Consider the following 27,706-nt stretch of genomic DNA (forward strand, 5'->3'; position numbering starts at 1 on the left):
CCTCACTTCGCCCAGTCGGTCGTGGGGGGCGGGACGGGACAGCTCAGATCTACTTAACCTCTCTCCAGGCCACTCCACGCACACCCACCCGCAGGCCACTGAGAAAAAGGGGACCAAGTATAGTTGTAGGGCCCAGGCTTCCGAGGGCCAGGAAAGTCGAACAGGCAGAAGGGCTGGGCTAGGCCAGGCGTAGAGCAGGCCCCGCCCACAGGCCCCGCCTCCACATCCTGGCCCCGCCCGCCCCGCCCCTGGCACTCAGACAGACTTTGCTCCAAGCACCGGCTGGGAACGGCAGCTGGGGCAACAGGTGGGGCGGCCTCTCTGCGTGTGTCCCCGCCCGCGCCAGGTGCTCAGACCCGAGGGCAGGAGAAGGCGGTGGGCATCTCAGGAGTCCCGGTGGGGTCGGTGCCCCAGGGCTCCCAGGACCTGCGCTCGACGCTTGTCCGAACCCAGACTTCTCATCGGCTCCCAGCCAGGCTTAGGCCTGCAGGAACCTCCGCGGGGCCCCATTTGGGCCTCGATGGAGCTCCACCCACCGCCATTGCAGCCCTTCCTGTTACTACTGCTGCTGCTGCTGCTGCTGCTGCCGCCGCCGCTGCTACCGGCGGTGCCCGAGACGGGAGGGTCCTGGCAGTGCCCGCGCATCCCCTATGCTGCCTCCCGCGACTTTGACGTGGAGTACTTGGTGCCCAGCTTCTCGGCCGGCCGGCCGGTACAGGCTGTGGCAACCTACGAGGGCGGCAGGGAAGGGAGTGCCGTCTTCGTGGCCACACGCAATCGCCTGCATGTGCTTGGGCCTGATCTGCAGCCAGTTGAGAGCCTGGCCACCGGCCCTGCTGGGGCCCCTGACTGCCAGACGTGTGCGGCCTGTGGCCCAGGCTCCCACGGCCCGCCGGGAGACACGGATGCGCGGGTTCTGGTGCTGGAACCGGTGCTGCCCGCACTGATCAGTTGTGGCTCCAGCCTTCAGGGACGCTGTTTCCTGCATGAGCTAGAGCCCCGCGGGACAGCCCTGCACCTGGCTCCACCAGTCTGCCTTTTCTCGGCGCACCACAATCATCCGGAGGACTGTCCCGACTGTGTGGCCAGCCCGCTGGGCACCCTCGTAACCGTGGTTGATCAGGGCCATGCCTCCTACTTCTACGTGGCATCCTCACTGGACTCGGCGGTGGCCGCCAGCTTCAGCCCACGCTCAGTGTCCATCCGGCGCCTCAAGGCCGACGCCTCAGGATTTGCACCAGGCTTTGCAGCACTGTCAGTGGTGCCTGAGCACCTGGCTTCCTACCGCATCGAATACGTGTACAGTTTTCGTGCAGGAGCCTTCGTCTATTTCCTGACTGTGCAGCCAGCCAACGTGGTAGACGCTCCTGGCGCCTTACACACGCGCCTGGCACGGCTCAGCGCTGTCGAGACTGACCTGGGAGACTACCGCGAGCTGGTCCTCGACTGCCGTTTTGCACCTAAACGCCGGCGGCGCGCCGCCCGTGAGGGCGCGCAGCCCTACCCAGTGCTGCGGGCGGCCCACGCTGCTCCAGTGGGCGGGCGACTGGCCACTGAGCTGAGCATCGCTGAGGGCCAGGAAGTGCTATTCGGGGTCTTCTCGGCTAGCAGAGACAGCGGCCCAGGTGTGGATCCCAACTCTGTCGTCTGTGCGTTCCCTGTAGACTTGCTGGACACTCTCATCGAGCAGGGTGTGGAGCGCTGTTGTGAGCCTCCTGTCCACCCTGGCCTCCGGCGAGGGCTCGACTTCTTCCAGTTGCCCAGTTTTTGCCCTGACCCGGTGAGCAGAAAGAAAGGGCCCTCACTTGTGAGCAGTGTGCACATGCTTCTCTTCCAGCACTGAGAGGGTCTGGGATGGGGAGGGCAGGCAGGGAGAAGTTTTCTCTTCCACCCAATTTCTTAGGGGGTGGTGTGAGGGAATCAGCCAAACAAAGGCCACACTGGAAGCTCATCTCCCAGCCAGGCTAGACCCCGTTGCTACACCATTTTGCTCCTTAAACCCTCTCACTTACCGTGGCCCCTTGCTTTTTTAGGTAATTTCCCTTGTTATGTGAAAATTGGATTACATCATAACTGTCTCTCTACCAGGCATACTTCCAAACTCTGGGTACAATGATGGTTGTCCCTTCCTACCTGCCCACCACATACCTGTCCCCCTTAGGGACACACAAAAAAACAGCGCCCTCCCCCCCACAGGCAGATACTCACAAATTCACCCAGACTCACATCTACTCACGAACATGTTTTCGCTTTCCCCGTGGGAATACTTGTTTTGCTCTGCTTTCTCAAGAGGGTGGGGCAGGAGGTGTCAGAGAATGCTCCCCTCCACCCCTGTTCCAGAGAGCCTTCCAGGCCTTGGAAGTTGGTGGCTTGTCAGGGAGCCTGCATGCCTTGGGCTTTCCTGACCCACTCATCCCTGATTGTTCTTCGTGGGGTGATTGGGGGAGGATTCAGGACGTAGTGAGAAGGTGGCTTGGCTCTAGTAAATTCCAGGAGGCTCACCCCGGTCTTGTGCAAGCAACTAAACATCTGGGGATGAGTAAAGGCCTAGGAGGGGCTGGTTGGATTTGGTTCACCATGTAGCAGTCCCAGGCTTTTACCATAGTTGGGGCCCTTCTCACCCCAGGCAGGAGGTCTCCCACCCTATGCTGAACGAGGTGCTCCTTCCTGCAGACCCTACCCAGGTTCTCTTCAGCCATGGTGTCAGGGAGCTAGAGCAGAGACTAAGAGGATGTTCCTTAAAATGCTTCCCTGGTGACAAACCCAAAACTTATCCCTTGAAGCTATTGAAACAGTCCCACCCTACATTACAAGAGATTAAGCCAAGGAAATGGGGTGAACGAACAAACAAATGGCATTGGACAAGTGGCCTTTCTGGGAGCTAACCCACAGTCACTGCTCTCTGAGTCTTTGGCTGCCCTGTGGCTCTGGCCCTGCTGTGACATTCTTCACTGACTCCTTTTGCTCTGATTGATGCCCCAGTGGTGGGAGAGAATTTACACACAATGAGGGATGGGGGGATCTTCTGCCTCCCTCCTTCAACTCACTCCCTCTGGGTTGAGGAGGCCCTAGGGGTTGAGATCCCTAGTCTGGGTCTGGGCAGCCCTGACTGCCCTCCTCTCCTTCTCTCTGGGGAGTCAGAACCTCTCCCTGACTTGGCTAGTGGTCAGGGGATCAGAAGACACCCAGCACGACTTGGCAGTGCAAGGCTCCAAAAGGACTAATCTCAAGCCCTGCCCACAGGCTGGCCAGGACCCCAGGCAGTGTGTGAACCAGCCTGTACAGTGTTTGTCCAGTGACTGGGCATGCAGCCTCCAGGAAGAAAGCCACTGTGTGCTCATCTTGGCTGCCTTCACGAAGCCTGAGGGGCTCAGAGCTGGTACCTGCCCTCCGTGGGTTCAGATAGGGTTTGAGTCTGGTGGAGTCACCCTCCTCTATGGGGCATTGGATACTTGAGTCTTTTCAGGAGGCTGGAGCCTGGAAATCCAGACAAGCCTGGAAATCCAGAGCTAAAGCCCTGGAGCCCAGGGGCAAACAGACAGTGGTGCAGCTCTGACCAGGGTAGGGCCTCTTTTCCACCCCACAGCCCCACCTGTCCCTGAGTCATACTGAAAACACCTGGCTGGCTTCCTGCTAGGGCCAGGACTTTTACTCACCTCCAGTGAGGACAGAGTCCCAGTCCCCACCCACTCACCCTATAGATCCAGTGTGTGGAGTTTCAGGGCTCAGCTCTATGCTGAGGTCTTGTTCCCAAGACTTATAATCAGCACTGAGGTCTCAGGACTGGGTTAAGCATACTTAGTCTGATAGGGGCCTTCCATCAGCCTTGAGGAGTACCCTTAGGGCTGGCAATGGAGGGTCCCAAGCTACTGGGCCACAGAGCCCTGCCTGCACCTTGCACCCAGCTCCAATACCCTGCATCCATACCCTCACCTCCTGGTTTCCCAGAAGCTTCCACAGCTCGGCACTGGGGCACTGAGTGTCCCCCGAACACCCTCCTGCTAAGAGCAGGGGAGAAATTAGTGTCTCCTGTTACCTGGACCTTCAGGCCTTGGTTTATCCCTCCTGTACCCTGAAGGAGGTACAGGTAGCAGCTGGAGGTACAGGAAGACCTTTGGCATCTCAGGGAGAAGGACGACGTTACCAACCCTGTGCTGGCCAGTTAACCTCAGAGTTCAGCCCCTTAAGCAGGTGGAGAGACTGAAGCCTGAAGAGGGGACAGGGTTTATTGAAGTGCAGGGCAGGACCAGCAGGGGGCAGGAGAGGACTCTGGTCAGGACCTCAGACTTGCGACCTGGCTCGTCTCCTGAGAGGCGATAAGGCCTTTGACAGGTGAGCAAACCTCTCTGAGCCAGTTTCCTTATCTGTATAATGGGGGTGATGAGAGAACCCACTCTACAGCGTGGCTGTGAGGACAGAATGGGGTTGGCTCTGTAAAACTCAGTAACTCATTATCAGAATGGCCATGGCAGGGTAGGGCTAGGTGTAGGAGGAGCCAGCGTTCCAGCCTTGGCCTTCTTCCCTGGCCTTGCTACATCTGAGAGCCCCATGGAGGCGGTGGGGTAACTGGCAGGACTGGGGCCTTCTCCAGCCAGGCCAGGTGAGGGGTGGGAGTTTAGGCTGCTGTGGTCACTGACGGAAGCCCCAAGGGGTCAGTTCATGGAGGTGAGCCCTGACTCCTTCCCTGACCCTCCCCAGCCTGGCCTGGTGGCTCCCAGCCCCAAAACCAGCTGCCGCCACTTCCCTCTGCTGGTCAGCAACGGCCTCTTACGGGTGGACCTATTCAACGGGCTGTTAGGACCAGCGCAGGTCACTGCATTGCACGTGACACGTCTCGACAATGTCACAGTGGCCCACATGGGCACAGCCGACGGGCGCATCCTGCAGGTAGGTCCCTCATCTCCACAGCCCCTTGTCCCGGGATCCCTGTCCCCATTTTGCTCACAGCTGACCTGTCCCAGGTGGAGCTGGCCAGGTCTCTCAACTACTTGCTGTACGTGTCCAACTTCTCACTGGGCAGCAATGGGCAGCCTGTGCATCGGGATGTCAGTCGCCTTGGGGACCACCTGCTCTTTGCCTCTGGGGACCAGGTAAGGTGGGCAGGGTAGGGCCCGGGGCTGGGCTGTTGGGAGCACAGCTTCTCCATCAGATCCAAGGAGGCATTGACACACAGGTCCCCCCACCCTGATCTACAGTAGGACCAGGGGGTCTAAGGGGCTTAGTCTCCCCCTTCAGCCACCCCTGAGCCACCTGTTTGTCCAAGGTCTTCCAGGTACCTATCCAGGGCCCTGGCTGCCGCCACTTCCTCACCTGTGGGCGTTGCCTGCGGGCACAGCGTTTCATGGGCTGTGGATGGTGTGGGGGCATGTGTGGCCGACAGAAGGAGTGTCCTGGCTCCTGGCAACAGGACCATTGCCCACCCGAGCTTACTAAGGTATGGCTTGCCTGGCAGGGTACAGGTAAGTGTGGGACAAACTGGGCCTGGGGTGGAGGTCAGCAGGTCTTAACCTGATCTTCCTCAGGCCTGGGATGTCTTCAGTATTTACAAGGAGGACATTCTTTTTTTTAATTTTTAATAAATTTATTTATTTATTTTGGCTGCGTTGGGTTTTCATTGCTGCGCACGGGCTTTCTCTAGTTGTGGTGAGCGGGGGCTACTCTTCATTTCGGTGCATGTGCTTCTCATTGCGGTGTTTTCTCTTGTCGCAGAGCATGGGTTCTAGGCGCGCGGGCTTCAGTAGTTGTGGCTTGCGGGCTCTAGAGCGTAGGCTCAGGAGTTGTGGCGCACGGGCTTAGTTGCTCCGCGGCGTGTGGGATCTTCCCGGACCAGGGATTGAACCCTTGTCTCCTGAATTGGCAGACGGATTCTTAACCGCTGCGCCACCAGGGAAGTCCCAAGGAGGGTATTCTTGGCAGAGGGGATGGCACATGCAAAGACTTAGAGGCAGAAAAGTATTGAGTGAGGACAAGCAAGTGATCTAGAGTGACTGGAGTGTGAGGCAGGCAAGGAGTGTGGCAGAAAACTTAGGGGAAAGCAGACAGGGCTGAGAGTCCCGACCCATGAAAGGACTCAGGCTATCTTCTCCTCCCCTCTCAGTTCAGCCCCCACAGTGGACCCCTAAGGGGCAGCACGAGACTGACCCTGTGTGGCTCCAACTTCTACCTGCATCCTCCTGGTCTGGTGCCTGAGGGCACCCATCAGGTCACTGTGGGTCAAAGTCCCTGCCGACTGCTGCTCAAAGGCAACTCAGTCAGGTATGACTTGGTCCCTGCCCTTTCTATCCCTGATGAGGATAACCAAGCAGCCCCTTCCCTGTGAGACCCTGTCCTCTGCTTGTATGGGGCAAGGAGGTATGAGGCAAGCTGTAGTAGCTCTGGTTGCTTTCTGTCTGGGGGGACATCTCTGTCCCTTCTTGAGCCTACATATGCCCTACCTGTCTGTTGAGTCATGGCAAAGCTAGTCCCTGCCCCGTCAGATCCTGCCGATCCTGGATGAAGCCATGGGTAGAGAGATGCTATCTTCAAGCTCAGATGAGACCTGTGATTTTTGGTGGGCATGCAACCAGGCCTGTGTGACCCCTGGCTGACCTTGAGTTCCCCTGATGTCCCAGCCAAGTACCCCGGAAGGACTTTCTAGAGGAGCTTGAGTGTGAACTGGAGCCCTTGGGCACGCAGGAAGCCGGGCCTGCCAACGTCAGCCTCACTGTGACCAACATGCCACTGGGAAAGCACTTCCGGGTAGATGGCACCTCCATGCTGCGAGGCTTCTCTTTCATGGTGAGGCCACCTTTCCTTGTTTGTGCCCTTGGCCAGCTGGGCAATTCGGGCAGGGAAGAGTTTGGAGTGGAGTGCCTCCTGCTCCAAGCTAAGCCACCTCCATGCCCTCTTAGGAACCCATGCTGACAGCAGTACAACCCCTCTTTGGTCCACGGGCAGGGGGTACCTGCCTCACCCTTGAAGGCCAAGGCCTGTCTGTTGGCACCAGCCGGGCTGTGCTGGTCAATGGGACTGAGTGCCTGCTGAAACGGTAAGTGCCGGTGGGGAAGGGGATGGGAGGCCACAGGGTCCCACATAGGGGAGCCCTCATCAGGTGGTGCTTGGATCCCTGACAGGGCAGGGGAAGGAGGGCTCAGTCACTCAATGTAGGGAACAGGTCCAGGAAGAAGTGTCTGCTGCTCCCTCCAGCCCACAGGTGGTTTGGGATGGCAAGAGAGCCCATTACAGAGTCCACTGGCTGCAGCCAAGGCTGTGGGGGGAACCTGTTCCCTCCCTGACTTCTTGGAGGCCTTTCTAGGACCACCCTATCTTCAGACAGACCCATGGAGTACGGGCAAGTTGAGGAGATGACCAACAGAGGAACTGGCAGGGGTCAGCAGGCCCCTGGAGGAGTCGGGCCTAGCCATCACATGGAGGGTGCCCCTGAGCCTAATCCCCCTGTTCTGCAGGGTCAGCGAGGGGCAACTTTTATGTACCACACCCCCCGGGGCTGCTACCGCCTGCGTTCCCATTCGCCTGCAGGTGGGGGGCGCCGAAGTGCCTGGCTCCTGGAACTTCCACTACCAGGAAGACCCCATCATGCTGGGTATCAGCCCCAACTGTGGCTACACGTAAGTGCCACCTTCTTGCCCACTCTGGTCTCCTGAGAATGAGGAATCCAGCCTCGGAGAGCACCCCAAGTCCACCACCCTGCTCTCCTCCACAGTGGTTCCCACGTCACCATCCACGGCCAGCATCTGACTTCAGTGTGGCACCTCGTGCTGTCATTCCATGATGGGCGCAGGGCAGTGGAGAACAGGGTGAGTGGGCACTGGTAGCTGCTGAGTGGGCACTGGCCAGGAGGGAGGAAGGCCACACCAGTCCCCTGAGTTCCAGCCCCAGCCCATGCTGGGCTGAGGGGTCTGGGGTGGCTGTAGGTAGGATACCGGGCTAACCACTCTTGCATGGACCCAGCAGTGTGAGGGGCAGCTCCCGGAGCAGCAGTGGTGCCGCCTGCCCGAATACGTGGTCCGAGGACCGCAGGGGTGGGTGACGGGGAACCTGAGTGCCCAGGGGGATGGAGCTGCTGGCTTCACACTGCCTGGCTTTCGCTTCCTGCCCCCACCCCACCCACCCAGCATGGACCTGGTCGCACTGAAGCCTGAGGAGCATGCCATTAAGTTTGAGGTAAGTGGGGGGGATAGGGGGTGGAGACAGTGGAGGGTTAAGGCTGCAGCCTGCCCGAAAGAGATGGGGGCAATGGCCAGCCCTCATGACTGTCTCTGCAGTACATTGGGCTGGGCGCTGTGGCTGATTGTGTGGATGTGAACGTGACCGTGGGTGGTGAGAGCTGCCAGCATGAGCTGCGGGGGGATGTGATTGTCTGCCCCCTTCCCCCCTCCCTGCAACTTGGCAAGGACGGTGCTCCACTGCAGGTAGGCAGCTCAGCTGGCCCTCTACGGGAAACATGGGTTGAGGACCTACAGGCTGGGCCTGAGCTGCCACGTGCCTCCAGGTCTGCGTGGATGGTGGGTGTCACATCCTGGGCAAGGTAGTGCGGCCAGGTCTGGAAGGGGTCCCACAGAGCACACTCCTCGGTGTCCTACTGGCCCTGCTCCTGCTTGTGGCTGTCCTGGCCACCATACTGGTCTTCAGTTACCACCAGAGAAAAAAGCTAGGTGAGCTCTCCACTCCCATCCTGACCCAACCCCACCCCCAAACTCTGACATCTCCAAGTCCCTATATCCTCTCTCTGCCCAGGCCTTAGGGGTCTGCCCACACCTCCTGGGTAGGGGTCAGCCTCTAGGAGCTTGGAGTGGCTGGCTACCAGTAGCCACTTTTCCACAGTCCTTTCTCCGAACCTGGACGACTTGGCATCCCTGGACCGGACCACTGGAGCCATGCCTCTGCCTCTGCTCCGCTCAAGCTCTGACTATAGAAATGGCCTTGGTGAGATGGTGGAGGTGCTAGAAGCTGGGACCATACTTTCTGCTCCACCAGCCCCTCATTCCCTCTCTTCCTCAGCAGCCCCTGCCACTGATGGCCGGGATTCCACCACTCAGGTCCACAGAGTGTCCTTCTCAGGCAACGGGGATGGGTCCCATGTCCCACTGCTGTGGAAAGAGTCCATCCAGCTCGGGGACCTGAACTCTGAGCTCCTGGCCGAGGTCAAGGATGTACTGATTCCCCACGAGCGGGTAGTCACCCACACTGACCGAGTCATTGGCAAAGGTATGGGGGCCAGGCCAGGTGGGGTTGGGGCTCAAGGGATAGTTGGGCAGGACTCTGAGCCTCCATTTGCTCATCTGTGAAATAGGAATTCTGTCTTCCATGGGTTCTGGTGCAGATTAAGTGGGTGTGGGAGGGCTGCAGGCTCTGCCATCATGAGGCTGCTGCTTGTCTTTAATGTCAGGTTGGCCAGTTGGGGCTCTGAGGTCTGGTTGCCAGTGGGAGGCTGTGGTGTGAGCCCTGGGCACTGGGGCCCCTCTCACTGTCTCTCCCTCATCAGGTCATTTTGGAGTTGTTTACCATGGAGAATACACAGATGAGGCCCAGAATCAAATCCACTGTGCCATCAAGTCGCTGAGTCGTAAGTGGAGCAGAGGCTGGCAGGATACTCGTCCCTGCTGTGCTACCACTTCGCTGAGTGACCTTGAGCAGGAGACCTTTCTTCTCTGTTTCCCCATCTGACCCTTGTAAAGGGCCTCCCTGCCCTGGGCCTGACTCCAGCCTCTCTGCAGGCATCACGGAGGTGCAGGAGGTGGAGGCCTTCCTGCGTGAGGGGCTGCTCATGCGCAGTCTGCACCACCCAAATGTGATGGCTCTCATTGGTATCGTGCTGCCGCCTGAAGGGCTGCCCCGCGTGCTGCTGCCCTATATGCGCCACGGAGACCTGCTCCAATTCATCCGCTCACCCCAGCGGGTCAGTGCTCAGCTGGCCCTGGACTGGGGGGCTTGGGCAACAGCTGGGAATGGAGCTGCTCCGTCCTCACCTACTGACCCACCTGTGCCCCCAGAACCCCACAGTGAAGGACCTCATCAGCTTCGGCCTGCAGGTGGCCTGCGGCATGGCGTACCTGGCAGAGCAGAAGTTTGTGCACCGGGACCTGGCTGCTCGGAACTGCATGTGAGCAGCCAGAGTGAGGTTGGGGTGAAGCCAAGGGGCAGAGCACCAGGGCGTGCAGCTAAAGGTGCCTCAGGGAAGGCCCATGCTCCAGTCCTTGCTGTGCAGCCCTGGGCATGTCTTTCCCTCTCTGGGCTTCAGTTTTCCTGTCTGCCCAACGCAGGCTTGAGTCGGACACTGTGGCTCAGAAACCTTGTAAGGGCCTGAAACAGGTGGGTTCAGGGCCTGGTGGGGGCCCGTCCTGAGTGTGATTCTCCCCTCTCAGGCTGGATGAGTCATTCACAGTCAAGGTGGCTGACTTTGGTCTGGCCCGCGATGTCCTGGACAAGGAGTACTACAGTGTCCAACAGCGCCGCCATGCTTGCCTACCTGTCAAATGGATGGCGCTAGAGAGCCTGCAGACCTACAGATTCACCACCAAGTCCGACGTGGTTAGGCCCCACCTGCCCCAGAGTCCACAGGGCCTCTGAGAACACTTGGCCTTACCCATTGATCTCCGGATCGTGATGAGCCCAGGGAATCCCCACGCTGGGCAGCCCCACAGCCCATTCGCCCACCTCTGGGCAGGTGTCAGGGCAAGAGGAGGCTGTGAACTCATTGGCTTCTCACAGACAATCCAGGCCCTGCCCAGCCCCAGCTCTGGACGGCTCTGGTGGTGGGCGGGGACAGAGGGAAGATGCTTGTGAGGTATTGAGGAATGGGCTCTGACTTGGGGGTCAAGCCCCTCATTTCCAGCTAGAGGGCTCTGGGAGGTAGGGGACCTGGGTGGGGCCAACTGTCCCCCCCAGGGCGAGAGCTGAGTCCCTTCACCTGTCTCCTCCCACAGTGGTCGTTTGGTGTCCTCTTATGGGAACTGCTGACACGGGGTGCCCCACCGTACCCCCACATCCACCCTTTTGACCTCATGCACTTCCTGGCCCAGGGTCGGCGCCTGCCCCAGCCTGAGTATTGCCCTGATTCTCTGTGAGTATGTGGAAATGGCAGTGGGAGGGAGCTGGGCCCCAGAGACGAGGAGGGGAGGAGGGGGCCAGAGCCAGAGTTCTTGCCTGGCTCTCTGACTGATTCTCTGGTTGACCTAGAAAGGGACCCTCTCTGGACCTCAGTTTCCTCATCTGTGGTTCCACAACCATTCGAGGCTTGGTGCTGGAGGGATATCACGGTTGCCATGGTAACACCATTCCCAACTCAGAGTCTGGGTTGAGGCCAGTGATTTGATTTCCCAGCACTCCTCTCCCCTCACCCCGCCAAGAGGGGCTGTTTTCCATCTTTTCCTCTTACTTAACCTCAAGGAAAGGTTCCATTAGCTCTCATACTAGCCCCCTCCACGTCTCCAGATCACAATGTTTTTTTCATTGGATATAGTTTCAGATTCCCTGTTCCCAGAGGCATGGCAGCAGCTGTGTTTCATCCGTGCCTGTCGCGTGGTTCAGCTTCATAAGCAGCATGCATGCCTTAGCTGTGCTGGGGTCTTTGAGGTTAGAACAGGAAGAGCCAGGTCGTAGGTGAAGGTGGTTGATGATTACTGTCTCACTCAGCTTGTGCTCCAGAAGGGTATGAGTAACCCTTCCTCACAGCCCTGCCTGCCTTGATTTTGCTTTTTATTATTTATTTCACTAATGAACCTGGTTCAAAGTAAGGGAAATTAACTTCACTGCCTATCTGCCTCCGGGTCAGGCTCCCTGAAACAGATTCTGAGATGGAGGTTTACATGCAGGGGGTTTATTGGTAGGTTGGGGGCGAGGGAAGCAGGACTAGGTAGGCGGAGAAGTTGGGCTGTGATGCAGATGCAACAGAGGCTGCAGTCCATCCCCTGGGGACCTCTGGAATTGGGATGGCCCTTCAGAGTTTTCTGAAATTGAGACCAAGGGGCCCAGGTCTTTGTTCCAGACATCCATTAGTCACTGCTTACAGATGTCCCTGAGGAAGGAGTGTAAGCTTGGAGGAGGCATTTCTTTTCTGCCTAGGGCAGTTCCTAGAGGGGGCCTCAGCCAAGAGCCATCAGAAGTCACAGGGAGAATGAAGGGGGGAAACTGGGTGGCATATCATAGCAGCCTCCATACCAGGGGAAGTCCCTTCTCTCTGGGCTTCAGTTTCCTCATCTGCAAAGCTGGAATGATAACAGTACCACCCTCAGAGGTCTGAGAATTATACGAGATTATTGTGTGTAGGTCACTTTTAGTATCATTTAAGGCAGGGATGACATTTCCAAGATAAAGGGTCATGTATTAGGACCCAACAGACAAACCTAGAGAAACTCTGCTTGGAATCCATGGTGCCATGAGCTGCCCCACACATCTCAGGGCTTTTAATCCCCATTTCACTGGACCTGGGCTTCCTTCCTGGAAGACATGATGATAACCATGATGGCTTGTGAGCTGGGCCCTAAGCTAAGAACTTCACAGGCATCCTCTCACTTTATGCCCCAATAGCTCTGTGATCAGAGAAGACTCCAGAGGCACAGACAGCTTAAGGAACTTGCTCAAGATCACATAGCCCAGGTCACAGGACACAAGAGTCCAGCCTCTCAACCCCTGAGGCAATTCGACCTCTGCCAGGGTGGGAAGGCAGTCGAGAAGAGCTGCCCTTAATTAGCTGATGCAAGGCACCAGGCCCTGTCACCCACTCTCCATCCCATGTGGCCCGCCAGGGGGCCAACAGCAGGTGGACAGCGCAGAATCTCTGGGTAGGGGTGCACCGTGCTCCTCATGTTTTCCTCTACCCGGTAGGTATGCAGTAATGCAGCACTGCTGGGCTGTAGACCCTGCAGCACGACCCACCTTTGGAGCACTGGCAGGGGACATGGAACGCTTGGTGGCCGCGTTGCAAGGGGACCACTACGTGCAGCTGCCTGTGGCCTACGTGAACGTGGGCCCTGGTGCCCCGGACAAGGCAGACATGCCCTCGGAATAGTCGCCATTCCCACCAGTGCACAGGAGTATAGGTGGCCCGGCCCCTCTCAGAGCCACAAAGGCCCACGTGACCTCAGCCCCAGGCAGGCATCGTGGGGTTGGACCTGCGTAGCGGTGGAAGTTAACCCCAAGCTGCCTCTGGACTGGCCTCTGCCCTGTCCCTGTCCCTGCCCCTTAACCTTTAGGGGCACAGGAGGGATGCAAGGCACATTGGTCTCTCACTTCCCAGTGGGGGCCAGTGAGGGGATCCTTGATGCAGTGAGTATTTATGGAGTGTCTGCTGTGTGACTGGCTGCTGGGCACAGGGGACTCAGTGGTGACCACTGGCCCTTAAATCAGTAAGTGAACAAATAAATATTTAATTACAAATTGTGGTAAGTGCTATGAAATAAAAAGACAGGCTGCTTTGAGGGAATGGAAGACAGCCTTAGATAGATGAATAGAGAGGTAAGGGAAACCACCCCAGGAGGTGACATTTTTGCTGAGACTTTGTCAGGTGGGAACTGTGCCAGAAGCGGTCGGGGTAAGAGAGTTTTTGGCAGAGTGAACAGCACATGCAAATACCCTGAGGCTGGAAAGGGGTTGAGTCAGCAAGAAGGCTCCAGAGAGCAGGAAGAGGAGGCCAGGCCCAAATCCAGGTTACAGGGTCCTGGGGGCTTTTGGATGGAACCGAGAGGGGTGGGTTGAATATCCAGATATGCAGCAGCCAGGTTGGCTTCTCCTATTGCCCAGTCTGCCTGTCCCATTCCCCAGGCCCTAACCCCACCCCAGGGCTCCCTGCTCTACCTGCAGCCTTCCCCCAACTCCTCCCGACACCCCCACCCCACTGATAAGTCATGGAGACTTGCTCCCCTTCCCCCCAATCCTGCCAGCATTGCTCTTGCAGCCTTGAAAGAGATGAGCCAGCAGCAAGGCCTCAGCTCCACACTTTCAAGGCACCAGCTTCAAGGTGCAGACTGCTTAGGCTATTTATACTCGTCAAGGCCACTGTACAATACCCACTAGAGGGGCAGGCTCCACCAGAGAAGGAGAACAGCTTCCTCCTTGTACTATCCCTCCCCCGTGCCCTCAATGCTGAGGGGGCCGCTGGGCTCTGCTGGTGTGGATAACTGGAGTATCAGAGTGACTGAGCCCGGGACATGCACTGTGGCGGTTCCTCTCTCTCTCTCTTTTTTAAAAAAAAATTTATTTATTTATTTGTTTGGTTGTGCCGGGTCTTAGTTGCAGCAGGCAGGCTCCTTAGTTGCGGCACATGAGCTCTTTAGTTGTGGCATGCGAACTCTTAGTTGTGGCATGCATGTGGGATCTAGTTCCCTGACCAGGGATCGAACCCGGGCCTGCTGCATTGGGAGCATGGAGTCTTAACCACTGTGCTACCAGGGAAGTCCTGGTTCCTCTCTCTTGCTCAGGTCCCCCATGGCCTCTATCTCATCAGTTGGGAGACCCTGGCTCATCCTAAGGGGCATAAGTTCCCTTCCCTTTGAGTCCCCAGCTCTTTGCCCTGTCATGCATGGAACGCTGGGATTAGGCAAGAGCCCCCTGGTAAGCGGAGTGGGGGTCTCCTTGGGACTGGAGCTGCCTAGCTGTTTTCTACCCATCTGTTGCCTACTCTGTCACCCAGGCCAGAAGGAGGCCCAAATATGGGGACCCAAAGGACTCTGAGGACAGGAGTAAAGCTTAAAAGGAGACTCTCACGCTCAAGTGCAAGGATCTGAAGATCAGGGCCCTATGAGCTGGAGAGGGGAAGAGATGGACTCCGTCTGCCTGTTTACCCCTGCACCTCTGATGCCCATGAGTGCAGGCACAGAGGAGGTTGTAGCCTTGCATGCTCTGTCAGGGACCCTTGGGCTCTCTCTGCCCCATTGTGTCACCCCTGAGGCTGGGAGAGAGGTGAGTGGAATGTCCTGGAGCACTCCCACAGCTGTGGTCCCCGTACCAGTTGGAAAGGACTGTCTCCATCCCTCCAACTAGTAGTCCTTGTGCCCTAACCTCATCTTTGGGATCTAAGGGTCACCCAGGGCTTGGAGCTGGGTGGGGAGTGAGAAGAAGGCTCAGAGGCTTCACTGAAGCTGGACTGAGGCTCCTTCCCCACTGGGCCTCTGCAGCTTATGGACCATGGGCTTCTCTGTTCATAAGAGAGGGACTCAGAGAGAAGGGGGTCTCTGGCTGGGAGGGAAGCTTAGCGAGGAGAGGAGTCCCAGAGAAGGGAGACGGAAGAAGCTCAGGGGATGTCAGGTTTCCTGTGTAGCCAGAATGTGGGGCTTTGAGCCTGTTTCTGGGCCAAGGGCCTCCAGGGCCAGGATTCTCGAGGGAGGGGACACAGTTAAGCAGGTGCTTGCCACAGCTGCACCCTCTCTCCCTGACGCTGCAGCCCCCAAGCTCTGAACTCTTTTCTCAGAGCCACTTGATAGTCCTAAGTCCATCTGGAGTGTTGGGAGCTGGAACTACTTCAGGGTTCCAATTCCTGACTGGGCCACCAGGAAGGAGAGGAAGGGAGGATAGGTTCTAGGCCCCCTGATGGGCTGGGGGGACCAGGAGTTTTCTGAGTGGTTTCCAGGGCTAATGAAGGCTGGACTGCCTTTGCCTTGGGGGAGGCCTGAATAATGGTTGGTCCAAGGAGAAGGTTGCTGGTGGCCCTGGTGGGCCTGGGCCTGCCACTAGGGTGGAATGGGGTGAGCACAGTTTTCTCCCAGGGCTTTGGGAGTCCAGCATTGCCATCATGAGCTGTGGAGAGCGGGTGTCAGTTCCTCTCCTCATCTCCAGTGGGTCTGGGGCCCAGCAGGAGCCAATAAAGGCTGGAGGAAGGCCAGGATGGAAGCTGGGGCTGAGGAAGCAGCAGATGACTCACATCCTCCTGATTGCCCACTGGTGTCGCTGTTGTCTGGCACCTGGAGGGCAAGCATGGGGTAGACCGACCTGCTTTGATAGGGGATCATGAGTCTGGTCTGAGATTCCCCTTATGCCAAAGCCCCAGCCTATCAGAGAATTTCCTCAGGGATCCAAAGGCTCTCTAGGGGGTCACACCTGAGGGTTCTAGACACAGCTCCATTTCAAATCCTGAGAACTTTCTGGGACAGTGGCTTCATCCGTCACTCCCTTGGTTCAGCCCATGAGGTCCCGGGTCCACCTCTGGTGCCATTTCATTAACTAACTCCCTGCACCTGTAGGAGAGAGCAGGACCCTCCAGTGCCGGGTGGGGTTGGGGGACGTGGGCACTGCTGGAAGTGTCTGAGGCTCAGGAAGGCCTGGGATGCACCTCTCACACTTATTGCCTCTGCCCAGAGAGAAGCAGCCCCAGGAATCGGTAGCTGAGCGCTGATCCAGTATCTGCCAGGCCCTGATGAAAAACACCGTTTATGCAATGCTGGGCTGGAGAACTCTCCTCCATGAAGACCCCAGGAACCAAGCATCTCTTCACTCAGAGCCTCTGTTCTGCCCGTGTGAGGGTCCAACCAGCTTGGAGGTGGAGCTACTCCGGCCTGGAGGAGGGGGGATGACTTGATGAACCACCCCCAGCATTCCCCATCCGGCAGAGGGGGGCCAGTTGAGCCTCAGTCTCTCCCTCCATTCTTTTGGGGTTTGTTCCAGTTGGGGTTTTTAACCCAATGAGCCTAGATGCCAAGAGAGCCGAGGACCAGCTCCTGTCCCTCCACAGCTACCCATTCCCCCACAATTTCTGCTCCACCCATCCTGCAGCCCAAACCCTGGAAGGGAAGCAGAAGCACTAGTGGTCCTGAGAGCCAGCCTTTGCTGGGCAGGTGGCAGGAGGGCCCTTGTATGTGGCCCTTGCCTGTCTCCCTGTTGCTCTGTGGGAGCTTGAGGGCGAGGGCCAGGCCCATGACGGTTCCTATTCTGAGCTCAGGTGGTAGGAGCTGAGGGAAGTTGCTGAATCCCTGGGGCTCAGCATGGGGAGAGGCAGAGGGAGCACGAGAGCCAGGGGCATCCTTGCCTTCTCTCCAATCTGTTGCCTTTCTTGTTGGTTTAGCCACTTGCACACTTGCGGTCAGTCTTGGACTGGGCAGTTGGGATCTGGGAATGCATCAGGGAAGGCAGGGGACTCAAAAGCAGCAGCTGGTGGCCAAGATCACAGGATTTAATCAGCTTTGAAGTCAGAGCTCCCTCTCTCATGCTACAAGTCCATCCCCCTGACTGGCTCCAAGCGGCCTGGACCATGGAGACTTAGAGACCCCCAAAGAGTCAGCTCCACCCCTGGGCTCCACGGTAGTGACAGCTTCAGTGAGGCATCAGTTCTGCTGACATGTCTCTCCAAGCTGGGGAGGGCCCTCTTCAAAGGGAGAAAGGAATTGTTTGGGCTACCCCAGTCACTCTGCCCATGTGGGCTCCTGCCCTGGTCTCTCTGACACAGCCGTCTGTTCCTTTTTTTTTTTTATTTTTTAATTTTATTTATTTATTTGTGGCTGCGCTGTGTCTTCGTTGCTGCGCGTGGGCTTTCTCTAGTTGCGGCGAGCGAGGGCTACTCTTCATTGTGGTGTGCGTGTGCGTGCTTCTCGTCACAGTGGCTTCTACTGTTGCGGAGCATGGGCTCTAGGTGCACGAGCTTCAGTAGTTGCAGCACACGGGCTCAGTAGTTGCAGCATGCGGACCCTAGAGTGCAGGCTTAGTAGTTGTGGCGCATGGACTTAGTTGCTCCGTAGCATGTGGGATCTTCCCGGACCAGGGATCGAACCTGTGTCCCCTGCATTGGCAGGCGGATTCTTAACCACTGCACCACCAGGGAAGTCCAGCCATCTGTTCTTAAAGTCGCCCCCACCCTCCACTGGGCCCGGGTTCCTCAGGGACCCTGAGGGAGGGCAGCTCTCCTTACATCCCCTTCACGGGTGTGGTTGGAGGTCTTTTCTTGCCGGGCATGAAGTCCTGCCTCCTCCCCCCACTCCCCGCTGCTGGCTCCTGGATGGGAGGCTGCTCCCAGGGAGGGTGAGGAGCTAGCCGCAGCCTCTAAGCCAGCTGTGGACAGCAGTCAGGGGGGGTGCCAGTGCTGTTGTCCTCCCTCCTGGCTGGTGCGGCTGGCCATCTTTCACGCAGAGTTACGTAAGCTTGAGTCAATTGGAGCTCAGAGCGGTTCATTGTGGGCTATTTTTAAGCTGTAACACATCACAGCAGAGGGGTCACTGCACCATGGCTTGCAGGGAAGGTTGTTTAAACATCTGTTATTTAAATTTCCCTGTGCCTTAAAGCTCAAAAGCCATGTCCTCCTGCACTCTTGGGTTCTGCCGTTCACATCCCAGATGAGGAGGGGATTATCACCCCTCACCCTGCCATAGTTTCCTCTAGGACTGGGGTTTTCTGCACCGTGACTGCCTTTCTTTGGGGTGAAGCAGCGGGGCAGGGAGAAGGGGCCAGCTCCTTCAAACATGGTGCTGCCTCCATGGAATGGGTGCACCCTGAACAGGAGAGACTTCCAGGGAAGCAGGAAGTTAGAGTTCACAGTGGGGAGAGGAAAACACAGACAGAGTGCTGGGAATAGAGCTGAGGTACAGCCTTCCTTCTGGGGGGCTTTGGTTTCCCATCAGGACCCAGAGAGTGTTGATCACAAGGTCCTTGTGGGTCTCTTCAGAAGCCTGCCTCTGCTTGGGCTGTGCTCCTACCTGGAGTGCCCTCCCTCCACAGAACTAAGTGCTGCCCACGTGCAGCCTCTGGGACAGAGGGCTGGTGTCTGAGCCCTTGGACAGTAGGCAGAGATGAACCTCTGGGGAAACAAGCATTGCTTTTCACTCCATTATCAAGTGGTTAGCTGCACTGGGAGCCCTTTAAGGCTCCTTTTTAATTATTTTATTTATTTATTTATTTATTTTTGGCTGCGTTGGGTCTTCGTTGCTGCACGTGGGCTTTCTCTAGTTGCGACGGGCGGGGGTTATTCTTTGTTGCGGTGCACAGGCTCTAGGCGCGCAGGTTTCAGTAGTTGTGGCTCGTGGGCTCTAGAGTGCAGGCTCAGTAGTTGTGGTGCACGGGCTTAGTTGCTCTGCAGCATGTGGGATCTTCCTGGACCAGGGCTCGAACCCATATCCCCTGTGTTGGCAGGCGGATCCCTTAACCACTGCGCCACCAGGGAAGTCCCTAAGGCTCCTTTTGATCCTAGATTTTTGGAGGTGTCGAGTCTTCCCAGAGTACAGGGAGGGGAAGGCAGGTAGACTGGAAGAGTGCAGGGCCAGGGACTTGACAGAGCTGACTCCTGAGAACACAACAGAGCCCAAAATATGTCTGTGTTGGAGAAGCAGGTCTGGGAGACTTGGCTGGACATGAGGTAGAATGGGGCCTTCTGTGCCTCTCCTCTTGATGTCCTTCCTGCCCACCATCCTCAAGGTCTCCTAGGTAGGAGGATTCCAGCCTGATCCACTGGGAAGGAGGGTTTCTCAGACTGAGGTGACCGTCCCCATCTCCTGAAGTCTGACCCTCTCCACAGGGTTTGGGGCCTTCCCCCAAGCCTGCCGGGAGCGGGTCAGGTGAAGTGTGAAGGGAGGCAGTGCTGGAACCCGCCCTCACAGAGGAGCCTCTGTACGGCCTCGCCCTCATACTGAGCTCCTTCCTGTTGCTTCCTGGCCCCTCCATCCCAGACAGCCCTCAGCCTGGGGAATGGGCTCAGCCTGGGGGAGGGGCTCTCCAGGTTGCCATGGTAACATGTTGGCCCTCCTCACTTTCCAGAATCAGAAATAGAATTGGATGCCCTTCTTCCTGGTGAGAGACTATTTAAAAACATGTTGGGGGGAGGGGTACAGGGGCAATGTCCCTGCCTGATGAGGGGGGAGGGGATGGGGGGGTGGGTGCAGGAGGGGGCTGGGTAGAAGGGGCCCAGCCTGGGATCCTCTCTAACTGCCTGCTGCCCCTCCCCTCAGCTGGATAAAGCAGAGGGGCTTCAGCCAGCCAAGAATTCTGAGTACAAAAGACTCAGCCAGGTCCCCCAGGGTATGTAACTAGCCCCTACTCAGCACTGACAGCTTCCTGGGAGGCACTGGCTTAGTGCCCCCCAGGAAAATGCCCCCTTGCATGCCTGAGCCACCTGCCAAGCTATTGGGAGGAGGAACAGGGCCATGTGGGTTACAGCTTGGGTGGGGGCTTGGGGCTGCAGCACTCGGAAGGCAGGCATGTTGGCTCCCCTCCAGCAGGGTCCATGCCAACGTAGCCCTGCGCATGACACCTGTGATGGCACTGTAGTTTCCTGAAGTGTGGGTCCAGGCTGGCTCTACAACTCACTAGCTGCAACCTCTGTGAATTCTCTCTCCTCCCTGTGCCTTGATTTCATCATTTATAAAATAAGGGTGACAGCACCCGGCTCTTGTTGAGTTGCTGTGAGGCTGGGTTACAGTGCTCAGCACTGCCTGGCACAGAGGAAGGGCCCAGTCAATAGCAGTCACTGTTCTTATTGCTATAAGGGGCGTTTGCTTCCCAGGTGGGAAAAGCCTTCTCCTCTCTCCAGGCTGCCTTCTTTGGTCTTTCCTTCGTGGGCCACACCCTTGTCAGATTAGTTGTTCATGAGGACTCCAGCCCTGAAAGGGAGGATTATGCCTCACTGCTGCAGGAGTGGGGCGATGGCTCAGTGGTCGGACAGGCAGGGACTTTCAGGGCCTCCCTCCATGCTTCTCCAGCCCTCCCACAAACACAGGAGGCTGCTACTAGCATCTCTGTCATGGGGAAAAACAAAACAAAATTAAAAAACAGTTTGCTTGGGGCCAGAGATTAATGAAGTTAATAGTGTTCAACAAGTACGTGTGTGTGAATGCACACATGTGCAGGCCACAGACCCTTGGGCTCTGTCACCTTCCTGGGCCATAGTGTGTGGTGAGCAGCAGTGTCCAGACACATCTATCCCCATTCTTTTTTTTTTTTTTTTTTTTGCTGTACGCGGGCCTCTCACTGTTGTGGCCTCTCCCGTTGCGGAGCACAGGCTCCGGATGCACAGGCTCAGCGGCCATGGCTCACGGGCCCAGCCGCTCCACGGCATGTGGGATCTTCCCAGACCGGGGCACGAACCCGTGTCCCCTGCATTGGCAGGCGGACTCTCAACCACTGCGCCACCAGGGAAGCCCCCCATTCTTAACTGAAGGCAGCATCTGGGGAAGGGGGAGGGGGTCGGGGGGCCTGAGACATGGCTGAGTCAGGCTTTGCCCAGTGCCGAGTCAGGAAGGTGCAGATGAAGCACAGAGCTAGCTTTGGTCCCTGGTCACATCGCTTCACACCCCACGGCCAACCGTAAGCACTATTTTTAACTTCTGTGAAAATACACCGCTTCAGAGGACAAGACTACAGCTTCGTTCTCCACAAACCTGTTTCCTGGGTAGAAAGACTGAGGCCTGAAAGGATAGCCCTGGAGGACAGAAGGAGGAGGCCCAGAGCTCATAGCTGGGGGAAGGAGGAAGGTCTGACCCCACCCCAGTCAGAACCTCCAGACTCAGGCCTGTGGCACTGGTCAGTTCCCCAAACTAGGCCTGTCCTCTGTGGCTGCAGGGCACATCTGGGCCTCGGCTGGTGGTCCAGGCAGGTCCCACTCCTCCCTGACCCTCTGCCCATCTACAAAATGGAGGGCAGTACTGCCCACCTCGTCTAATAGCTTTCTTTTCTGTGTGCTACCCAAGTCCAGTCCTTTGTCCAACTTGTCCTAATTGCGTATGCAGTTGTGCCCAATGTGTACCCAGTTCTGCACCCACCATACCCGCACTGTGTAGCCAGCCCTGTGCCCACTGTGTGGACAGCCCCCTAACCACTGTGTCCCCACTGTGCCCCATCCTGTAATTTCCACTGGTGGCCTAGCCCTATGCCCAGTGTTCTGCCCCCCTTCTGGCCAAGGTGAAGTTGACACAATATGACAAGAGCTAGAACATTCTGACTTGAGGGTTCTGAGCAGAGGCCCCACTCCCACCCATGTCGTCCCCATCCCCACCTCTGTGGGATACTGGTCCTGGGCCTCAAGGACATGTGGCTCTGGGGAGGGGGCTCTGTGAGGCACAGGCAGAGGAAAACCATCTGGAGCAGAGAGATTGCCAAGGAGCTGCTGTCCCTGGAGCGGGAGCTGGGGAACATGGGGGAGGGGACTTAGAGCCTGAGCCTGGGCCCCTCACCCACTTCTGCCTCTCAGGACTGAGTGGTGAAGGGGCTTTGCGCCCCACAAGGGCCTCGGGTCACACACTTGGAACTGCATCCCTGGGTCAGGGCTTAAGTCTCAAGTTGCCATGTGGGAAATGGGGAGAAAGAGCCAAGTCTGGCATCTGAGGTAAACTGAGAACCCAGGGACTTCCTCAGTATCTCCCCTGCCTACCTTTTTCCCTTGGCCTTATACACAGTCTTGCCTCTAGGAGCACTGCCCTCCCTCTAGGGCTGGCCTGGGCAGAGTGGCCACCTGGCTGGCAAGGAGAGAGGAGGCCAGTCTAGGGTTGGTAGAATTCACTGGGGTCCCTTGGCCTTTCTACCTCTCAAGATTCCCTGGGCAGGCCCCCATTCCTCAGGGGGGTGGGGCCCCTGGTTTCCCACACTCTCTCACCCTCCCCCAGGTCACTGGGGGCTGTGATGTGTGGGGTTGCCATGGCAATGAAGTGCGGGCAGGGCACCTAGGGCATGGAGCAGGACTATGGAAGTCACCAAGAAAGTGGGGGGCCCTGATCTATCGGGCTCCGAGGGCCACCCCTCAGCTGGCAGCCAGCAGCTGGGTGGTGGCCCTTGAGGGTCCCAGGGACCATGGATAAACTCAGGATCTGTATACTTGAGGCAGGGGTTGTCACTGTCGACCAAGGCCACCCTTGATGGGGCCTATGGCTCAGCCTCCCAGGCCCATACCCACGAGCCCAGTCACCAGCAACTCTGGGACCCTGCTGAGGTTAGCTCCCAATGTGGCTGTGAGCGGGCCTCCCAGGATTCCCTGAGACTCTCCTCCACTAGCTCGTTTCCAGGCTCTATCGTGGGAGCCCAAACACATCTTGTCACAGAGAACAGGACCCTGGCCCTACCGGTGTGCAGGTGCAGTGACGGCACCAGTGACATGGCCCAGCACGGACTCTGCTGTTTCGGGCTTCAGGTGCAGATGGCGGGGGAGGGCAAGGCTCCAGCTAAAGTCCTAGTAGGCTGGGGCAAAGGCCCCTGCAGCCCCAACAGATAGCCCCATTGGGCATTAGGAAGAGCCGGTGGCTACCATATTTTCTTTCAGGGGAGGATGGCTCAGCTGCAGCCCAAGGTCCTCTTCTGGTTCCGGCCCAAGATCAGGGCCAGGGCCAGTGTCCATGTCCGGCTCAGGTGCCTCCAACTCCAACTCCAACTCCAACTCGGGCAAATACTCCAGCTCTGGATACAATCTCAATGTCAGCAGCAGTTGAATCTTACACCTGCAACCTTGACCACCTGATGGATACCAATGCCATCACCAAGGGCCTGTCCCAAGACCTCTTGCCCAGGAAATGTGGCAACCAATGGTCAATCCAGTTGGAGTCTCCCAAAGGGGTCACATCCTGCCAGGACAAAGTGAATTTCCATTCTCAGGATGAGCCTGCCACCCCAGCACGCACTCCAAGAGTCCCCAGACCAGGCCCAGGAGCTTGAGGTTGCCCAAAGGCCGGTGTTACCAAGGCAGCCTGAGAACCAAGTGGAGAAGCCCATGGTCTGTACCTCCAGGCCAGGCAGCCCCAAACCGGGCTCAGGTCCCCCAGAAACCCCCAAGTCCAAGAGGGGTAACCAGGAGATCTGCAGCTCTCAGCCAGGTCAGCAGCCCCTCAATGCTTGCAGCAACACCTGCTCCAATGTGCCGCCACCTGCCTACCAAGTAACCTGCCACAACTCCCCCCCAGTACATCCTCCCAGGGAAGCCACGCAGATACCCCCCTCCAGTGCCCCTACCTGCCAGCTCCGGGATGCTGTGGAAGACCGTGTGCTGGTGTTTGATATGGCCACGGGCAACACCAGGATGGGGCTGCTGTGCCATGACCCCATGGGCTCAAGGGCAGTGCTGGTGGGCCTCATGCCCAGCCACCCATCCATCTATGCCTCTGAAAATACGCCGTCCACCTGGCCGTTGGCCATGCCCATCCTCTCCCTTGACACTGATGGCTCCAGCTTCTGGTCCACTACACCCATGGTGTCCAGCCCCGTGTCCTCCAGCCTTTCATCTGGAAGCTACCGAGAGGTGGCCCTGGTTCCCAAAGAGGCCAGGCTCAACCTGGAGTCACGAGGCTCCCCTGGTACTGAGACACCCATCAGGATGGGGATGCTCACTGGGCGTGTTCCACTGGGAATGTCCCTCCAATTTGGAGAGAGGATACTGAGCCATACCCATGATCCTGGCTGGTCCAAACGTGACGCTGAAAAAACTGAAACTAGTCACACCATTTGGATGCAGGACGCCTCCGGGATGCAGGACACCTCGATGGTCCAGGCCAAGAAACTGCAGTGGACAAACTCAGAGCAGACCGCAGAGCCTGTACCACCAGCCAAAAACCAGCAGGTGCCCAGACCCCTGCTCCAGGAGGATGTAGGCAACCACAATCAGAAAGAGGTCATTACTGCTCACCCTGACAACCCTCAGGTCAAAGGTGCTGGGCACGCCTCCCTCGGTGGTCAGCCCCCACTAGCTGAGCAGCATCCTCTTTCCAGACAGCCCCCTTCGGCCAGTCAGCCTCCCTCTGCAGAGCAGCGTCCCCTTCCCAGGCAGACCCACCTTTCTGGACAGCCACCCCTAGCTGAGCAGGCCCCCTCCACCAAGCAGCACCCCCTTCCTGGTCGGGCCCCTCTCACTGGAGCCCCTATTGCCAGGCAGCTTTCTCTCACTAGACAGCCTCCTTTTTCCCAAAAACCTCCCATCTCCAATGAGCCCACTATCTCAAGAGGTCCTCCCACCACTAGGGAGCCTGGTCAGGCCTCCACCCTGTGCCAGGAAGGTGAGCCATTGGGCCCGCCTACCCATGTGGGGGTACTTCGGGTGACCCCGGCCCCTGAGGAGACCTGTGTCTATGTAAACAGAGAAAATGTTGGTGTCAGTGCTGGTCAAAGCTCCAGCTCACATCGGCTCTCATCATGGCAAGCTGGCGGCTGCCCCAGGGAGCGGGAGGAGCAGCCTTCCCTGCTCACATTCACCACACCTGGTCCTAGCTGCAAGGTCTTGCCCACGGCCATGGTAGGCACTGAGCCCCACGGTCCCCGGTTCAAGCTGACAGCTGAGGACGTTACACACTCGCCAGTGGTCGAACAGCTTGTCCTTCTCCGAGGGGCCTGCTATGAGCTGGTGCCCACCATGGATGTTCTGCCAGTACGGTCCCCAGTGCTCTGCCACCATTCACGGGGCCCCTACCAGGACATGGCAGCCGTGGTGACTGACACAGGCACAGGCTTCACCAAATGTGGACTGGCTGGAGAGGACCATGTCCTCAGTGTGCTTCCCTCACGCGTCCAGCTGCTCCAGCATCCTGTCCAGGGCCAGCCCAGGTACGCAGTGCCTGAGAAACAAGAGGATTCCTACTCGGTGCTGAATCGAGGAGTGGTCTCCAATTGGGATGCACTGGTGCTGTGGCAGCACCTGTTCTATTGCAGGCTGGGTGTGCAGCCCGAGGAGCTGGCTGTGCTTGTGGCGGACTCACCCACCTCACCACGCACCAACCGAGAAAAGGTGGCTGAAATACTCTTTGAGCGTTTCCATGTGCCAGCCATGCAGACGGTGCATCAGGCCCTGCTGGCACTCTATGCTTATGGGTGGACCACTGGGCTGGTGCTGGGCAGTGGCCATGGCACCTCCTATGTGGCACCCATCATCACTGGGGATCTGGCCCCACTTGACACCTACCAGCTGGATGTGGCGGGTGCTGACCTCACTGAATACCTGGCTCAGCTGTTGCTGGCAGGTGGCCAGTCACTGTTCAAGGCATGGCTGGTCAACCAGATTAAAGAGGCCTGCTGCTATGTGACCATGGACATGACAGCTGAGATGGCCCGTGCCCAGGCCCTGGCCCCGGTGGACTTTTTGCTTCCAGACAAGCAGGTTATCACACTGGGCTCTGAGCACTTCTGCTGCCCCGAGGCCCTCTTCCAGCCCAATCTGCTAGGCCTCAATCAGCCAGGCCTTCCACAACTAGCCCTCCTAAGTATCAGTCGGCTGGAGGCCAAGCAGCAGGAGCAGCTGCTGGCCAATGTGGTGCTGGACGGTGGCGGCACCCTGTTGAGTGGCTTTCCTGAGCACCTGAGACAGGAGCTGGGCCCTGGTGCCACTGTGCTGGGCTCTCCACACCGTGCTGTTGCTGCTTCGCTTGGAGGCTCCATCATGGCGTCCTGGGACTCCTTCCAGAGCCTGTGGCTCAGCCGCCGTGAGTACGAGGAGGAGGGCCCATGGGCCACCTATAAGTACCATCTCTGAGCACATAAAAGTTCTTTCTGGTTCTGCTTCTTTTGACCACTGTGGCATATTTTAGGCACAGGGTGGTGGTGGAGGGAAGGGCAGGGATCCAGGGATGTGGTCAGGGATGGGGACCTTGGCACTCCCAAGGCACACCCTGCCTCTACACACTGGAATTCCATGGGCCTTGGCAATCCTATCCTTTCCAGAGAGCCCCGCAGCCCCATGGCTGACATTGGCCCTGGTCTAGCCTGACCTTTATTGCACCCCAAGGGCATCCACAGAGAGTGGCGGCTGTGGGTTTTGCCCTGTTGCCCTGGTGACAAGCTCAATTACCCTTGATTGCCAGCTCGTTGCCATGGCAATTTCAAACATAATGTAATAACCCACACAGCCTGGAGTGAGTCACGAAGGGGGGGCAGCCCCCTCCCCTAGCTCCAGAGGAAAAGACTGTTTGCCTTCCCCCATGTTGGGCCCTCTACGGGGTGCTGAGGCCAGCAACATTGACAACAGCCAAACAGTTCTACAGATGGCTGGGGCCCTGGAGCACTTGTTACCCCAAAGGAGGGTCCCTGTCAGAGCCTGGGCTTCCAGGGGGGAGCTGGCCTGATAATGCAGATACCTCCTAAAGTCAGAACCTTGGCTGGAGCTCTATGCTGGTTTGGCAGGTGCTTCCGTCAGCCAGTCAGAATATGAAGGTATAGGAGTGCTGGCCTTTGGTTCCCTGGGGCAGGAAATCAGGGTGGGGGGCTGATAAATCCTGAATCCTGGGTGGGAGATACAACCTGAGCTGGGGGATGAGGCTCTGGCCTGCTTTGTAGTCTCTGTGGACATGGAGACTCATACCTTATCCTGCCTCTCTGATTATCTAGTTTTGGTGGGAGCCAGAACTGTCAACTTTGGGCTCCCTTCGCCTCCTGTGCCTCCCAAAATGGGCAGCCTCTGCCCACAGGGTGGCCAGGGTAAAGGCCTCGTCAGGAGATCTTCATAGAGACTATGGGGCAATGCCAGTGCCAACTGCCCTGCTCTTGTCCCAAACCCCACTCCGTTTTAAAGGGCCTCCCGCTGTCCCTCTGGTCAGGGGAGTGGCTAGAAGCCACGGCCCCTGACCTTGTCTGGCTCTGAATAGTGGGGGTAGGAATAAAGGTCCATGTCTTCCATGGCCTGGAAGAGCTGAGAGGAAGAATTCACCTCATGTTGCTACTTCCTGCCTGGAGGGCAGCTGGAGGTTGAAGCCAAGACACTGAAGCCAGGACTTCTCTGGTGGTGCAGTGGTTAAAATCCGCCTGCCGATGCAGGGGACACGGATTCGATACCTGGTCCAGGAAGATCCCACATGCCGCGGAGCCAGTAAGCCCGTGCGCCACAACTACTGAGCCTGCG

At 57.8% G+C, this 27,706-nt stretch overlaps 2 protein-coding genes across 3 annotated transcripts; both read left to right on the top strand.

Moving 5' to 3' along the window:
* Positions 1 to 520: 520 nt before the first annotated feature.
* On the top strand, positions 521 to 13,276 carry MST1R (macrophage stimulating 1 receptor; the record flags this gene model as incomplete). 2 transcript variants are annotated; one of them, XM_079713480.1, is made up of 19 exons in its annotated part: positions 521 to 1,780; positions 4,699 to 4,887; positions 4,962 to 5,090; positions 5,264 to 5,434; positions 6,098 to 6,255; positions 6,612 to 6,777; positions 6,891 to 7,027; positions 7,446 to 7,607; positions 7,703 to 7,796; positions 7,951 to 8,163; positions 8,265 to 8,411; positions 8,492 to 8,654; positions 8,824 to 9,207; positions 9,485 to 9,565; positions 9,717 to 9,898; positions 9,993 to 10,102; positions 10,365 to 10,530; positions 10,926 to 11,062; positions 12,826 to 13,276. In XM_079713480.1, 19 exons carry the CDS (start codon positions 521 to 523, stop codon positions 13,007 to 13,009), a joined length of 4,233 nt encoding a protein of 1,410 aa, XP_079569606.1. In that variant the 3' UTR covers positions 13,010 to 13,276. The 2 variants fall into 2 exon arrangements, with proteins under 2 accessions (XP_079569606.1, XP_079569607.1); XM_079713481.1 differs by having other exon boundaries at positions 7,954 to 8,163.
* Positions 13,277 to 22,585: 9,309 nt separating this feature from the next.
* On the top strand, positions 22,586 to 26,344 carry LOC307058888 (uncharacterized protein; the record flags this gene model as incomplete). The annotated part of the gene is given in 4 exon segments (XM_079712594.1): positions 22,586 to 22,675; positions 22,679 to 23,096; positions 23,099 to 23,469; positions 23,579 to 26,344. Coding segments are annotated over 4 exon segments (3,645 nt in total).
* Positions 26,345 to 27,706: the final 1,362 nt, after the last annotated feature.

The sequence above is a fragment of the Hyperoodon ampullatus genome, assembly GCF_949752795.1.
Source record: "Hyperoodon ampullatus genome assembly, chromosome: 10".
NCBI classification, from domain to species: Eukaryota; Metazoa; Chordata; class Mammalia; order Artiodactyla; family Ziphiidae; genus Hyperoodon; species Hyperoodon ampullatus.